Here is a 15,259-nt window from a genome sequence, read left to right on the forward strand (position 1 = left end):
AAGTGAAAATAACTGATAGAAATATATATTTGAAATACTATTTTTATTCAGGCGCATATCGACCACAGCTTGGAAAAGCCCGGTGTGATTTAACAGTGGAGGAGGCGGGTCTAACCCTGTCAACACTGATGATCTGACCGCAGCAGCATGGCGGCGGTCGCTCGTTCCCAGGTGATTTCTCTGTACCGGAGGATGCTGAGGGAGAGCAGCTGCTTTCCGTCTTACAACTACCGGTAAGACTCTGTGCCTGCTGGCCGGAAGCGGAGCCTGGTGCCCGGTTAAAGCTGCTGTTAGCGGCCAGACGCTACCGACGGGTGTTAACCTTACGTCGGTGTCCCCACACATTCGGTGACTTTTTAAGAGTAAAAAATGGTTAAACTTTAGCTGTTTGTGTCGGTCTAAAGGTTTAAAACCATTTCCACTTTAAGACCTTTAACACTGACTTTACTTTCAGTGTAAATATAAGACGTCATTATGACGTAACGATCAGAAAATGATACCTTAACATGTGACTGTCTTTTAAAGACTGTTGAATTGCTATAATATCCAAAAATTACATTGTGGGTTGATTAAATTAAACTTATTTTGTCTAAATTTTTCCCTGTTCTAATCTTTTATTTTATTTTGGTTTGTTCATATCTTGCCTAATTAATTAAGCTTTCAGTTAATTTGGTTAATTTCCATCTTTTGTATAAAACAGTTAAAACTACACAGCCATCTCCTGCACTAAATAAAGACGTGTTTTTAAAAGATATTTCAACTAAAATCTGCACTCACTTAAAACAATAAATACTGTTTGTGGTTTAATTTTGGTAAATGTCGGATTTTAAGCGGAAATTGGTAATCTGACATTAAATACAGCCTCACATTTATGTTTTATGACAATATCACACATTTATGAACAAAAGTTAATCATAAACAAGTGGGCAAAAGATACAAAAATATCAAATCTCACAATGTCAGACTTCACCTTATAAAATGGAGATTACCTTATTAAACACATGTTCAGGGACAATATCACACATTTTTCAGTTTTAGAAATATTAAATTAACAACAATATTCAACTTAATTAAATGTATTAGATTAGTTAGATATTGTCATTGCATTAGACGTTCATCAAAATGAAAACTCAAAGTGATGGAGCTGGACACACACACACACAGTTTAAACAAACAGACAAATACTCTGTCCTAAACTGTCTCACACATTAAAAACATATATTTACACTTATATTAATGTACACAAAGACTAGCTCCACCAATTTAGAATGACATGTATTGATCCAGAAATTAAACTGATCGTACCTTTATAGGCTCAGTTTCCTCCTTTGTTGTCCAATCCTGTTGAACCTCCATTCATGGTGGTTTTTATCATCAGAGAGTCTTTATTTTTAATTAAATCCACCGCTATTTGGTCTCTTTTAATCTCTCTCTCTCTCGGACTTTCTCTCTCAAAGCGGTATCTTTATTGTTTTCATTACGTGTGAATATAATACCGCAATTTACCGACACTGGCTGTAAAGAGCAACTTCTTAGCTTTCATAAACTGGTGGAATTGCTCCGATAGAGCAAATATGAGCAGAGTTACAGTCATTTAAATTAACGTGTTGCATTCAAGGTAGGTAGGTGGGTGGGTGGGTGGGGGGGATTCCTGCTGTGAGCTTGGAACGGCTCAAGCTGGCAGTGTGAGTACATCCTAAAGTGGTCCTTGAGAAGCAGTGTTCAGGTGGGCGGAGCCAGGTAGAAACCCAGGGTTTCCTAGACAAAACTTGCCAGGGAGCAGGTTCAGTTCATGGAGTCTTTTACCATGGTGACAGATTCATATTTAGGGGTGGGAACCTCTGGGTACCTCACGACACGATACACGATACAAAGCTCACGATAACGATTATTTCACAATATGACAATACTGCGATTATCGATATATTGGTTAGAAATCAATCTACGATAATCTGATGTAACAAGAAAAAAAAGATTAAGTGAAAAAATAATTTTATATCTCTGAAAGACCATAAATTGAAAAAGTGTCCTATGAACAGTGGCACTATTTTAGTGTAAAAAAAAAATTGATACTTAGCGGGAGCATATCGATAATCGATCGTGCGTAAAAATATCGCGAGATATCGTCACTCCTACTCATAATAGAACATGTCTCGTCTTCAGGAATGTCATACTCAGCGTTTCCCTCATTTGAACCCCAACATACTCAGAGTTTGAACATAACCTGCTTTATGGAACACCTCTTGCTCTACACCGCGCCCCGTTTTAAATCCTAAATAACTGTCAGACTGTGGAACCTTCTGTGGTGGATGTGGTTAAACCAAAGCTTTCTTTTCCTCAGTGGGAAACTCTGACTGCAGGTTTGGGGTCAAAGGTCACAGAGGTTTAGGTATGCTGCACCTTCATAGTCAGAACTGTGCTTTTACACGACAACGAGCATTAAAACATAGACCAGTCGTGTGATATGGAGGCAGCGTGACGACCTCTGACTTCAGAAGGTTAATATTAGGAGTGTACTGTATTTTAAACCAAACTGGGTCCGATGATGAATAAGAGCTGAGCGTGTCACAGCCGGTTAACACGGACACTGTGAGGTCCGTCGGGATCCGGGCAGCACAAGGCGTTCAGGAAAATCAGGTCAGAAGACGACACAAAGTAGGACAGACGGTCTCTGAAGAGCAGCAGAAAGAACCATGTGACCCTTAAATCCTGCTCTGAGAACACACAGTGTGTTTCTGATGATGGAAAATAAATTAATAAATAAATGTGAGCTTTGGTTTCAGGCTGAGACGAAGGTTTCTGAACTAATAAGTGACACTGATGCTGATTTATTTAACACTTTGACAAACTGACCTCATTCTAAAAACAACAGTCCAGATTAAAACCATGATTTCCATCTTTAAGATGACTATAATAATAATAATAAACGTTCCTGGATAACAGTGGATATTATTCAGATGAATAAATAAATGTGGTTATCACAGATTCATAGAACAATGGACCATCATTTTACTGACTTTATGGATGGACCCTGTGTGTTACTGTTCCTCTAAAGGACAAAAGAACAGACACTGCATTAAAGCCAGTGAAATGAAGGATGAGAGGATTGTTCATGCAAACCTTGTCCTGTTTACGCCTTTGTCCCCTCCTCACCTGAGCACTCCTTTCTCTTTATCAAAGTGATTCATGGGAAACGCCCTCGGCTCATGCACTAACGACCAAAACAACGCAGTGCAAAAAACCCTCAGACTAATGAGGGGATGATGAAGTGCTTTAAAGGTCGAACACAAAAATATCACCAAACATCATTATTCTACAATCATACGCAGAGTGGAAACAAACAGGGACAGGAAGCAGGAAGAGGAAGAGGAAATACAGGAACACCTGCACTTGAATGAAGAGCAGAAGATGTTCAAAGGATAAAGAATGGAAGACAAGTTTTTAAATACCTAAAGTATCCTAGTAGGGCTGTAACAGTTCTCAACTATTCATTGTTGCCAGGGTTGGGATTAATTATAATTAGGGCCCAAGCAACAAAGGTGTGTCGGCCCCTATTGTAATGTACCTCGTTTTTTAAATTATTTTTGTTAAAAAAAAGATCACATTTTTATGGGCCTAAACACGTTCAAAAACTCATGAAAATTGTACAGCTACAAAATTCTGTAGAATTCTGACCTCATCACTGTAGAGGTAGAACTGATGACATCATCACTGAATGTTCCAAAATGGGTGGGGCATGGAGTTGGGCTCTCCAGTGATTGGCTCTGGAGTGTAGTGATTAGCCACCCATTGGTAAAATGAAATCATAGACATTATATTATTCACAGAATATTGCAGGAAAGTTTGTGATATAATTCTGGAAAATCAACACTTTCTGCCACACCCCCACATGCATCACACCTCGATATGTGTGTGGTTGCGAGCGCCCGTTCAACGCTGCTTGCAGCTTTAATTGTAATTGTAATTTTAGTAATCTGTCACTGTCGTAATTGTAAATAAATTGTCATTGAGTTTAGATAATAGACTTAATTGTAATTGCCATGAAAATTCTATAAAAATTGTCAGTTATAATTTAACGTAAAACTGGGGAACCATGTTAGTGTTCTATGTACAGTCCTAAACAAAAACATATTAAAATAAAACCTATATTTTATTGATTAAGAAGAATAACACGCTAATCAATAAATAGTTAATAAACTAGATATTTGTTTACAGTGTATTTTACAGCTGATTTAGGACCTGTTAGCATTAGAGATGCTAACACAAGAGGAAGCTTAACTTTTATTAAGTTATTTATTTCAGACTCAGTAATTGTGATTAATTGTAATTAAACTTAAGTATTTGAGAACATAATTGTAATTTACTTTCTGAGTTTAATTGTAATTGGAGAAAATGCTGGTAATTGTAATTGAACTTGGGTAACTGAAAAATGTAATTGACCCCAACCCTGACTGTTGTTGATTGTTTTTATGAAAATTTTCCTATTGTTTAGAATTCGAGGTCTTAGATAAATATCCATTGTTGGGGCTCAGATTTTCTCTGATCATTGAAAACAGATGGAAAATACCAAATTTACATCCACATCATGTCTGACACATACAGAGGAATCCAGACTACGTTTCTCTCTCCCACAGTGACACAAACGTGCACTTTTTAAGAAAATCTCACACTTAAACACAATTAGTCCTCACAAACATTTGGTCGGAGAGACGGATAAGTTGATTTTCAGGCAGGATGTCAAATCTCACGTGATGTCAGTGTGTTTGTTTTCACTTCATTTCTGCTGTGTATAATATTTCTGAAAATAACTGCATTAAAGGTGCAGTCCGCAACTCTCAGATCCCTCCCTCCCCCTCCCTCCCGCTGCTCTCTTGCTCTGCCTCCAAACCTTCAAAAGTCCCTCCCTCAGAGGAGCTAACAAGCTAACGTTAGCCTGACAGCAACATCACAATAATATAACATGCTCTGTTAAAAGCTGCTTGATTACCTTTCAAGCAGAAAAGTTGCTAATTCCATTTTATACTCCTCCAGACCATACACTGTAAAAAAGACGGTGCTCCGGGAAAGGGGCGGGGCCTATGAGCAACAGCTGTCAGATAGTCCATCAAACACAATCCTGGCTCTGATTGGTTCTTTTTGCTCGGTGGCGATGCATTCTGGCAATCTGCCAAAGGCTGCAGGAGCAGCAGGGGGTGGGACTTAATGAGTCTGTTTTTTCACACAAACTACTAGTTTCATGTAACACTGTCCTTATATAGTGACAGCTTTAACAAACATGAAAAAAGTCACTTTTATGAGAGTTGCAGACTGCACCTTTAAACATTTTTGGTAGGATTTATTGAAGTTTATATATATATATATATAAACAAAGGTGTGTGTGTGTGTGTGGGTGTGTTGTGTGTGTGTGTGTGTGTGTGTGTTGTGTGTGTGTGTGTGTGGTGTGTTGTGTGTGGTTGTGTGTGTGTTTGTGTGTGGTGTGTTGTGTGTGTGTGTGGTGTGTGTGTGGTGTGTGTGTGTGTGTGTGTGTGTGTGTGTGGGTGTGTGTGTGTGTGTGTGTGTGTGTGACAGGACTTAACGCACTGCGGCGTGTGCGTGATGCGTTCAGGGCCAACAAGAATGTGGAGGATCTGAAAGCAGTGGAAAGGTTGATTGGAGGAGGGACGACACACCACTTCGCTCTTATCCAGAGACAGGTGGGACACACACACACACACACGCACACACACACACAGTATGCAGATGAACACCTGTCCACTCACACACTGACCACCTGTCCCACACACAGACACACACACACACACACACACACACACACACACACACACCTCGTTACTGTGCTAATCACAGTCCTGTCGGTGACTTTGTTCCCATAATGCATCAGCAGGCCTTTGGCCAATCCCCACGGAACACACACACACACACACACACACTAATTATTCTATGTCTTATTTCATCCTCAGGATGTCTTTATATTTCAAGTTTTCTAAATAAAGTTTTGAATCTTTTTTTTTTATGTAAAAAATTCTCATCTTTTCCTTTATCTTTCCTTTTTTTTAATCCTCAAATGTACTTATGTCTTATCCCTTAACCTATCCCTCATCTTTTCACTTATCTTAATATCATTCCCGATCTTATCCCTTATTTTATTCCTTATTTATCTTGGTGTAATTCCTTAACTGTTTTTATAACCTATTCCATCTATTTCTTTATGTTTAACATCCCTAACCATATTTGTTATTTTATCCCTTATCATAGCCCTTATTTTATTATCTTATAACCTATTCTATCCCTTTCCTTATCTTATCATGCCTTACCTATCCCTTTCATTGTCCCTTATCTTAGCGCTTTTTTTATCTCTTATCCTGATATAATTGCTAATCCTGTCCCTTATGTTTTCCTTATCTTATCCCTTATCCTGAGAACATCCCTGATCTCCTCTTGTATGATTTCTGACCTCTGAGTGGAGTTAACATCCTCACTTATAATAACAGGGTGTTTCAGTAGTGTGTGTTTCAGTAGTGTGTGCGTGTGGAGTGTGTGTTTCAGTAGTGTGTGTGTGTGGAGTGTGTGTTTCAGTAGTGTGCGTGTGGAGTGTGTGTTTCAGTAGTGTGCGTGTGGAGTGTGTGTTTCAGTAGTGTGTGCGTGCGTGTGGAGTGTGTGTTTCAGTAGTGTGTGCGTGCGTGTGGAGTGTGTGTTTCAGTAGTGTGTGCGTGCGTGTGGAGTGTGTGTTTCAGTAGTGTGTGTGTGCGTGTGGAGTGTGTGTTTCAGTAGTGTGTGTTTCAGTAGTGTGTGTGTGGAGTGTGTGTTTCAGTAGTGTGTGTGTGGAGTGTGTGTTTCAGTAGTGTGTCTTCATGGTTGTGAACTCTGTCCCTGCTGGAGGAGGGAATGATGGATTACAGCTGTGAGGCGTTTGTGTGTGCAGCATTGGTTTGGTTTAATAACTTTGTAAAACATGAAGAGGAAACAGAGGCTGAAAAACTCTTTTCACCTCAGAATCACTACAGAATCTGCATCAGTTAACCTCAGATAATAGATCTGTTCCTGTCCCTTGTTACAGATGTATAAAGAATGGCTTTGTTCCTAAACGTACAAACATGAACCATGAAGACACATTAACGTTAACTGAACAAATGAAAACGGTCTTTTTTCCAACATTCTGTCCAGAGTTTGTTTCATTTCCCTCATTTTGTCCAGTTTCAGTAAATCCTGACTTTCCTCTGAGATTCTGCTCCTTTAATACTGCTTTAATGTCTCCGTCCCTTTGGAGTCCTTTATCACACACACACACACACACACACACACACACACACACACACACACACACACACACACACACACACACTGGATGATGAAATCCATTGACGAGGGAGGGTAATGGTAGCAGTGTGAAGTGACCTAAATATAAACTTCTGATGTGAGTCACTTTAATTCTTTCTCTTATTTCACCACATGTTCATTTAAGGCCTTTAATCACTTGTCTATTACTATTATTTCTACTGTTCTCATAGGAGTTCTTATTTTTCTTATCGTGGAACTCCTAGGCTATTAATTAGGGATGTAACGATTCACCATACTGGGTTCGCAATACGATTCTCTCACTCTAGAAAAATTATGACTGAAAAATATTCCATTATTTTTTTTAGGAAAAAAAACTAGAAAATACTGTATTATTTTCCTTTTATTTTTCATCGTCAAAAGAATCCCTTGATAAATTATTCAAAACAATGCAATTTAACTAAAAATAAATCATGAAATAAATAAAGTAATAATACAAATGAAGAAGAAGCCTATTAATTTAAATACTGGTTCTATAGTAAACAATGCAAAACTGCATAATAGTTATTTTTCTTTTTAAAAGTGCAACTGAAAATGTATTTTGTGCCTTAACAATTGGACTTAAAAAAAAAAAAAAAAAGAAACAGTCTGCACTGTGTTTACGTCAGATATTTGTTTGGACCAGCAGAGGTGCTGGTCACCCAGTGGTCGGTTGGCATGCAGCTTTTCCAGCAGTGAAGAAGAGATGCTATGCTAGCAGACAGAGGTAATAGAAAAACATGACTTTTACAGATATTCACGTAATATTACAGATATTCTTTTGTTGCTAAAGGGGTAAAGAATCATTTATGAACATGTTTAAGAGTAGAAGGCGGCAAGGAAAGAAAGTAGTAGCAGATTCCGCCCGCCGCCCGCCTCAGCATTTTGGACAGAGAAGGATAAATATATAGCGCCCTCTGCTGTTTAAAAAAGTACTGCGATTAAATTTTCAGAGAATCGATTTGAATCGTGATACCTATGTATCGATTTTTAACTGCCTTACGATTAATCGTTACATCCCTACTATTAAACGTAGGGAACACAAAAAAAACAACTTTTTTCTCTATAACTTGGCCACTGGTACCATTGAACAACATTACCTTACAATGTGTGGCCTTGACCTTTGGCCAAGGTCATATTTAGGTCAGGTCAGTTTCTGTTTTTCCTGCATAATTACTTTAAATTCCATTAATAACAACAAACTTGTCAACAAATCCAGATACAGGTTGTAATTTGTCATTTTCCAAAGATGTATTTGCCTTGCAAATACAGGTCTTGCATAGTTATTATTATCAATAATAATAATAATTATTAATGGCTATATTATTGTCTTAATTTCTCATTCTTTATCTTGCCATTTTTAAAAATAAATGATCTGTTACTTAGTAATGTATCATAGAAAGCAGATAAAGAAAAGCTTTTATTCTGAAAGGTACCATTCATGTAGCAAACAGTGTTAATAGCCCAAGTCTTAAACATTTGGAAAAAAAACCCATATTTGCTAAATCATTCCAAACATAACTAAATGTATCCACACCTATCCTGACTTACCTTAACTAGACTTAGTCGATTTAAACTTATTCAAACTAATTCTATCTAAAGTTATATTATTCATTTTATACACACTTATCTAATCTAGTCATCATTGTATAAAAATCTTGTGATAATTGTCTAAACGTATCATCTAATCCAGTGATTCTCAACTGTGGGTTGGGACCCAAAAGTGGGTCGCGAACAGCTGATCAAAAATAAATAAATACTAAGTCTTTCATGTTGGACTTATCTTTTATTTGAAAGAAACTCTTCTTTTACAGACATGCGTGAAGTGCATGTTGCACAAAATATAAAGGGTCGTGATTTAATGGCCGGTGAAAAATGTGGGGTCCCAGGGTGAGACCAGTTTAGAACCCCTGATCTAATCCAGACCTATGTTGTCTTAATTTAATCTGCATTAGTCTAGTCAGTCCTGTTGTATCTAGAATAATTCTTGTAATGCGTTAGAATGATTTGTCTTTAGTGTTTTGAAGGTTTCTGTAGTGCTAGCTGCTGCTGGTTCTTCTTTCCTGTCCCTGAGGAGAGATTCTCTCTGACAAACGTCCAGGTTTCAGGAACAGGAGCTGGTGTTCCTCCAGTGGTGAAAGGAGACCCTCCCTCTGCTCCTCCTGTACAGTCTGTAGTGTCAGCGCCAGAGTTTGTAAAGAGGAGCTGAGGGACGTCTTCCTTTACGCTCACCGTCTGACCTGAGCTCTCTGTCTCTATCCACCCTGGGGGAATTTCTCTAGAACTTAGTTTGTAGTTTAGTGGTTTTCATTGTAGTCCTTTGTAATTTTTTGGGGTCTGCTTCGCTCCAGCAGAGACGTTTTCACTTTTGTGCACAAATGTGAGTGAAATGAAGCTGTGTCACGTAGAGCAAACAACTCTTTGGTGTAAATGAGATGATGGGAATATCTACAGAAAGTTTCACCCACAACATGACGTCATTGATAGGATCAGCGAATTAAGACATTACTGCCGATCACATTAATTACATAAAATGCAAAATATCGGCTGATCCGATATCGCTGATCAGATCAGTGTAAAGCCTAGTATTTTGTGTAGCTTCCATTAGGGCTGTAGTCAACCAAGGAAATGGTTGGTCAACCAGGACTGACACACGTAGCGATTAGTTACCACACAATAAATAAAAAAGGTGGCGTGTTGCAGCTGTCAGTGCACTGTCCTCTGATTGGAGCAGAGAGACAGAATTCAGACACGCTTGTAGCGTCCACTGTTGAATCAATTGTTTTTCTTCACAATAACATGGATTATCGTTATATTTGATATGTGGATTATGTAAATAAAGCCATCACTAGCGTGCCCTGCACACCTGTGTTTGACGTGCACTTGTCATAGAGGATGAATAAAATCAGTCACATGACCAACGCCACCATACTCTTTAATCTGAAGCACAAACTCCTCCCTGCCCTGCCCTCTCTGTGCATACGTGCGTGTGCGCGTGTGTGTTACAAGTGTTTGAAGCTGAGCAGTTTTTGGTGCTCTTGGAAAACCAGGGACTCCAAAATTTTACAAAATCAAAATGAGGAAAGAAATGCAGCACCAATGTGCATTGTTTCTTTTTTCGGTTTAGTTTTTTACACATTTTGATGTGATTTTAGTTGTAGTTTTGTGTATTTGTGTTGTTGTTAGCCGTCTCTGACACACACAAATGACAAGTGTGTCTGACGTGTCACAGAAATGTGCATTCTGTGTGATTTTTGTAGTTTTGTGTAGGGATGTAAGGATTTTTTGTGAATCAGCTAAAAATCTCCGTAAATAAGGGGGATTAAAATGATAACGCTCAGTACGTGTTTCAATACTCTGATTAACCAATAGGGGGCGCTGGGACTGTTTTAGTGACTCTTGTTTAGACGTTACATTTCTGCGTTGAGAAGAACTTTAAACGGACCAAATAAATACCCAACAGTACCCGAATGAAGCCGATGTCTCATGAATCCTGAAGCCGTTTCAACCAGACACTATTCAACATCTGTGTTCACATGTGGAGGAGGATCAGCATCTAAGCCAGGAACATGAGCAAACTTCTTTTTAGTTTATCATAGTTAATGAGTTCAAATGGTTTTGTGAAGTTATAAGAAAAGAAATATATTGGTTAAAAAAATTCTGACAATTTACATGAGACTAAATCTATATTTTGAGTAATCTGTTTTTTGTCTCCAAAATATAATCTCTATGTATTCCAATTAAAATGAGTTAAAGTGCATCATTACATTTATAAAAAAAAATTGTGGGTTGAGTGTGTTGTTTCACCCCAAATTGTGTATTTATCATGTTTTTGTTGTGAAGTCCATCCACGATCCACAGCTCACTCACACATGCTGTCCGTCACAGAGCTTAAGGGTCCAGTAATGAGAGGAATGGATGGTGAGGGGTTAACGTGTCTGACATCATCACTTCTCAGTAAATCTGAGGCCTGGCGTTGACTGACTGAAGGATGTTGTTTCAGGTCCCGCCTCGTTGCCTTCCCGTGTCCTCTGCTAACCCTCAGACCCACAGAGTGAGAAGCGCTGAAGCTCATTGATTATTCATGGCTGGCGGGCAGCGCCACAGGGCCTGTTTGAACTCACCGTCTCTCTCTGGGCCTCACTCTGACATTTGCAGCACTGCCGAGTCCATCCACTTTTTAAAAGTTTGGATAAAACAACATAATAGAAAAAAAAACAGTGTCTGCCTCGCTGTGTTCAGCACTTTTAAAACCTCCCACTTTACTGCAGTGGCTTTAAAACTCTGTGTCCCACAGGAAGAGTTTAGAGCTTTACTGTTTAAACTGTTTAAACTGAGACAGAGATGGGGGCATGACAAAAACAAATGGTGAATGTGGTTAAATTGGCAAAAAATAAATATGGTGAAAAAGGTTAAAAGTGACAATAATGGGTCAAAATATGTGACATTAGGTGTAAAAGTGATAGAAAGGGTTTATAAGTGCTGAACATGTCTGGAAAGTGGAAAAAATGTGCAGAAAAGTCATTAAAATGTGATGTAGAAGTGTCAGAAATAGGAGAAATGTAGCAAAAATACATTAAAAGGAGAAAAAATATGGCAAGAAAAAGTGATGAAAATATGTTAAAATATGGTGAGTTTGGTGGAGTTGAAGAAAAATGGTAAAAAAAATAAGCAAAAATGGGCTGAAATTGTTCAGAAAAGAATTCTCAGTTTCTGGAAGGAATCTGGCGTCTCCCTCCCTAGTGTCTTGAGACCCAAAATGAGGTCCTGACCTTAAAGTTGAGAACCCCTGCACTCCACAATGTGTGGTCCAATCATAAATAGCATATATAACACCTATTAACTCTGATTAAATGTAAGATTTAGAGCTAAATACAAACAGAAGCAGGAAGATTTAATGTGAAGGTTCCTAAATCTGGTCCTGGAGAGTCTCCGTCCTGCATGTCTGACCACTGTGTGACCTAAACACCCCCTATTACCTTCATATTAACTGTAAGTAGTTATGTTTCATCTACAGTGTGGCCACATGTGTGTAATAAAGTGGACTAAAGGTTCACATCCGGTCTTTCATTGCATCAGAAGGTTTCTCCATTGATTGGGGGGATCCAGTGTGTTCAGACACAGCCGCAACAATTTACATGATGGCCACGCCCCCCTGGAAACCCATTGGTTAGCTTTGCCTGGCCACCGTCACACCTCCTCCTTACGCCCACGCTGTGTCTCAGCCAATCAGGAGGAGGCTGGGGGGGGTTCTTCTTTGATGGAGTGAGAGTGAGACTCTATGATAGAAGAATAACTAATGAGCTGCTGGAACATAGAGGTCAGGGTATTAGTGGGCAGGACTGCGCCCCTGGTGGAGCTGCTCTATGTTTACACAGGAAGTAGATGTATTCACTACAATGACATGATTTATTAGTTATATACACTAACATGTTTGTATGAAGAGTGTGAGATGACCTGTTCTCTGTTCTTTTAAACTCATTTAAACATGTTTATTATTGTTTGTTTATGGGTGAGAGTGTATTTCCCTTGTATTTATTTACATTTTTTATTATTTAGATATTTTTTAATGTGTTTCTTGATCTGAATAGGTTTTTACAGATTAGGGACAATTTTGATGGAGAAAATGTTTTTTGGCAAAGTTGAAAATATAAAATTAAAGAGATTGAAAATAAACTCATAATCCAATATTGTGATAAAAGTCTAAGGTTTGCTAATAAACCTTAGACTGGGCGACCGTGGCTCAGGTGGTAGAGGGTCGTCTTCTGATCGAGAGGTTGGGGATTCGATCCCAGTACCTGACTGTGTCGAAGTGTCCTTGGGCAAGACACTGAACCCTAAGTTGCTCCCAGTGGTCGACTAGTGCCTTGCATGTCAGTCCTGTCCCATTGGTGTGTGAATGTGAGAGTGATTGGGTGAATGAGCTGATATGTAAAGAGCTTTGAGACTGTTTCAGTGGTGATAAAGCTCTATATAAATCATGTCCATTTACCATTTAGTCCATTTAATAAAGTCAAATCTACAGAAGCTGACTAGGACCAGTTCACCATTTATGACAACAAACAGCAGATTGTGACCATTTAACGATGAATGAGCCCAACCCGTGATTCTCAACTTGTGGGTCGTGGACAGCTGGTCAAATATAAATAAATACTTAATGTCTCATGTTGAACTTGTTTTTTTATTTTGAAAGAAACTTTTCCTTTGACAGACATGCTCTGAAATGCATGTTGCACAGGAAAATATATAGATGTATGTTTTTTAAAAAAATTATATATGTGTATTTTCAACAAGTGTTTTTGAAAAACTAAATTTGCTTGTTGAATTCTAGAGAAAAAAGTGGGTCACGATTTAATGCCCGTGGAAAAATGTGGGTCCCAGGTGAGAGCAGTTGAGTTAAACTGTACTTGGAAGTTGAATTTAAAGAGATTCTTGTCTTTTAATCTCATAAACACATCGTACTAATGTCTTTAAGGCCTTTGAAGAGATAATAATAAAAACAATAATGTGTTGAGAAGTAAAACCAGTGTTTTTATGAAGAGGCGGAGCATCCAGTTCCGTCTGTGGCTATAGAGGGAGGAGCTACAGAAACACATTAGGACCAGTTTTGGATGGACACTGGTGGAGGAGATGGAGAATTGGTCCTTGTCAGCTTCTGTAGATTTCACTTTATTAGAAAACCTTCACTTTTATCACCATAATGGATTTTGAGTTTATTTTTTCTGAAATTTCAACTTTAATCTCAATTTATTGACTTTATTCTTGATTTGCCCAAAATTATTTCACATGAGATTTAGCGTCCAGTTGTGAGCTAACATGCTAAGCTACGAGTATCCACATAAAATATGTTGTAAGTGATATGTCCTATAAACATTCGAGGTTTAAATCTGTCATTTTATGAGATTTTAATTTTTCTGTCCTCTCTGATCAGATGTTTATAGAGACACAATGTGTGAAATTGTTCCAAAACACATTGAAACGTGGTTATTAAAAATGAGAGGTTTCATAAATGAGTTTTTTTGTTAATATCTGATACCGCCCAACATTTAATTTCTAATATTAACTGATACTGATATTCACAGAAAGCTAAAAAATGGATCATTTCCATTTAATAATGAGGCATTCAAAAACAAATATGATTAAACATATATTTTTGTAATTTGGATATTTTAAAATCATATCAGTGTTTTCTGCTGACAGAACAACTTTAACTGTAAAACTTTAATATGAAACTAGTATTTTATAGGAAAACAAAATGTGTAAGATTCTTTATCCTACAGTGTGGTGTAATAAACATTAGTCACATGATGTTCCCATCATGCAATCAGTGTTAACTAACATACTGATGCTAATCAGTGTTAGCATGTGAGTGGAAGAATTCATTCATCTCTTAGCCTGTCAATGGGAGTTCTTATTATAGCTTAGCGCTAAGCTAGTGACCTTTTAGTGTGTGTGTGTGTGTGTCACCTGTTGATTGTGTGTTTTCTGTCGAATGTGCGCTACAATTTGATTGGATGACAGCTTTTGTGTGTTTGTGTGTCTCCAGGTTTCCATTGGGAAGATGTACGAGGCTCAGAAGATCGTAGTGGAATAAACAGAAGCTTTAACTGGAACTGATTGTTTGAAGTAAACAACCTGCAGAAGAAACGCTGAGTCATCGCTTTCATCACTTTGTGTGTGTTTAGGATTGTGTGTGTCATTTTGTGTGCGTGCGCGTGTCATATAGTGCCTATGTTACTAATGTAGATTAGCTCATATCGCGCTAACTTCCAGGATTTAATCAGTGTGTGCTGGACTACGAAGCTCGCTAATTATGGATTTATTATTATTATTCATCGTTTTAAACTTAAGTAACACCTAACCTGGTCAGGACCAAGTTATGAAGTGGATCAGATCTGAATGAGTATAAAAGCTCCGCCTCCTGCTGTGAGCTGCACTAACACTG

At 38.2% G+C, this 15,259-nt stretch overlaps 1 protein-coding gene across 2 annotated transcripts; it reads left to right on the forward strand.

Moving 5' to 3' along the window:
• The first annotated feature begins 99 nt into the window (after window positions 1–99).
• lyrm4b (LYR motif containing 4) lies at window positions 100–14,961 on the forward strand. 2 transcript variants are annotated; one of them, XM_028434054.1, is made up of 4 exons: window positions 137–233; window positions 5,345–5,351; window positions 5,577–5,693; window positions 14,861–14,961. In XM_028434054.1, exons 1-4 carry the CDS (start codon window positions 148–150, stop codon window positions 14,906–14,908), a joined length of 258 nt encoding a protein of 85 aa, XP_028289855.1. In that variant the 5' UTR covers window positions 137–147; the 3' UTR covers window positions 14,909–14,961. The 2 variants fall into 2 exon arrangements, 1 of the variants encoding a protein (XP_028289855.1); XR_003672497.1 differs by lacking the exon at window positions 5,345–5,351 and having other exon boundaries at window positions 100–233; window positions 5,569–5,693.
• The last annotated feature ends 298 nt before the right edge of the window (window positions 14,962–15,259 follow it).

This window comes from Gouania willdenowi, chromosome 20 (genome assembly GCF_900634775.1).
Source record: "Gouania willdenowi chromosome 20, fGouWil2.1, whole genome shotgun sequence".
In the NCBI taxonomy this organism is placed as follows: domain Eukaryota; kingdom Metazoa; phylum Chordata; class Actinopteri; order Blenniiformes; family Gobiesocidae; genus Gouania; species Gouania willdenowi.

Bases quoted from the DNA above. Each gene is read 5' to 3' on its own strand.
- lyrm4b (XM_028434054.1), top strand. From the start codon at position 148: ATGGCGGCGGTCGCTCGTTCCCAGGTGATTTCTCTGTACCGGAGGATG. The intron at 5,694-14,860 runs GTGGGACACACA...GTGTGTCTCCAG, and splicing joins TCGCTCTTATCCAGAGACAG to GTTTCCATTGGGAAGATGTA.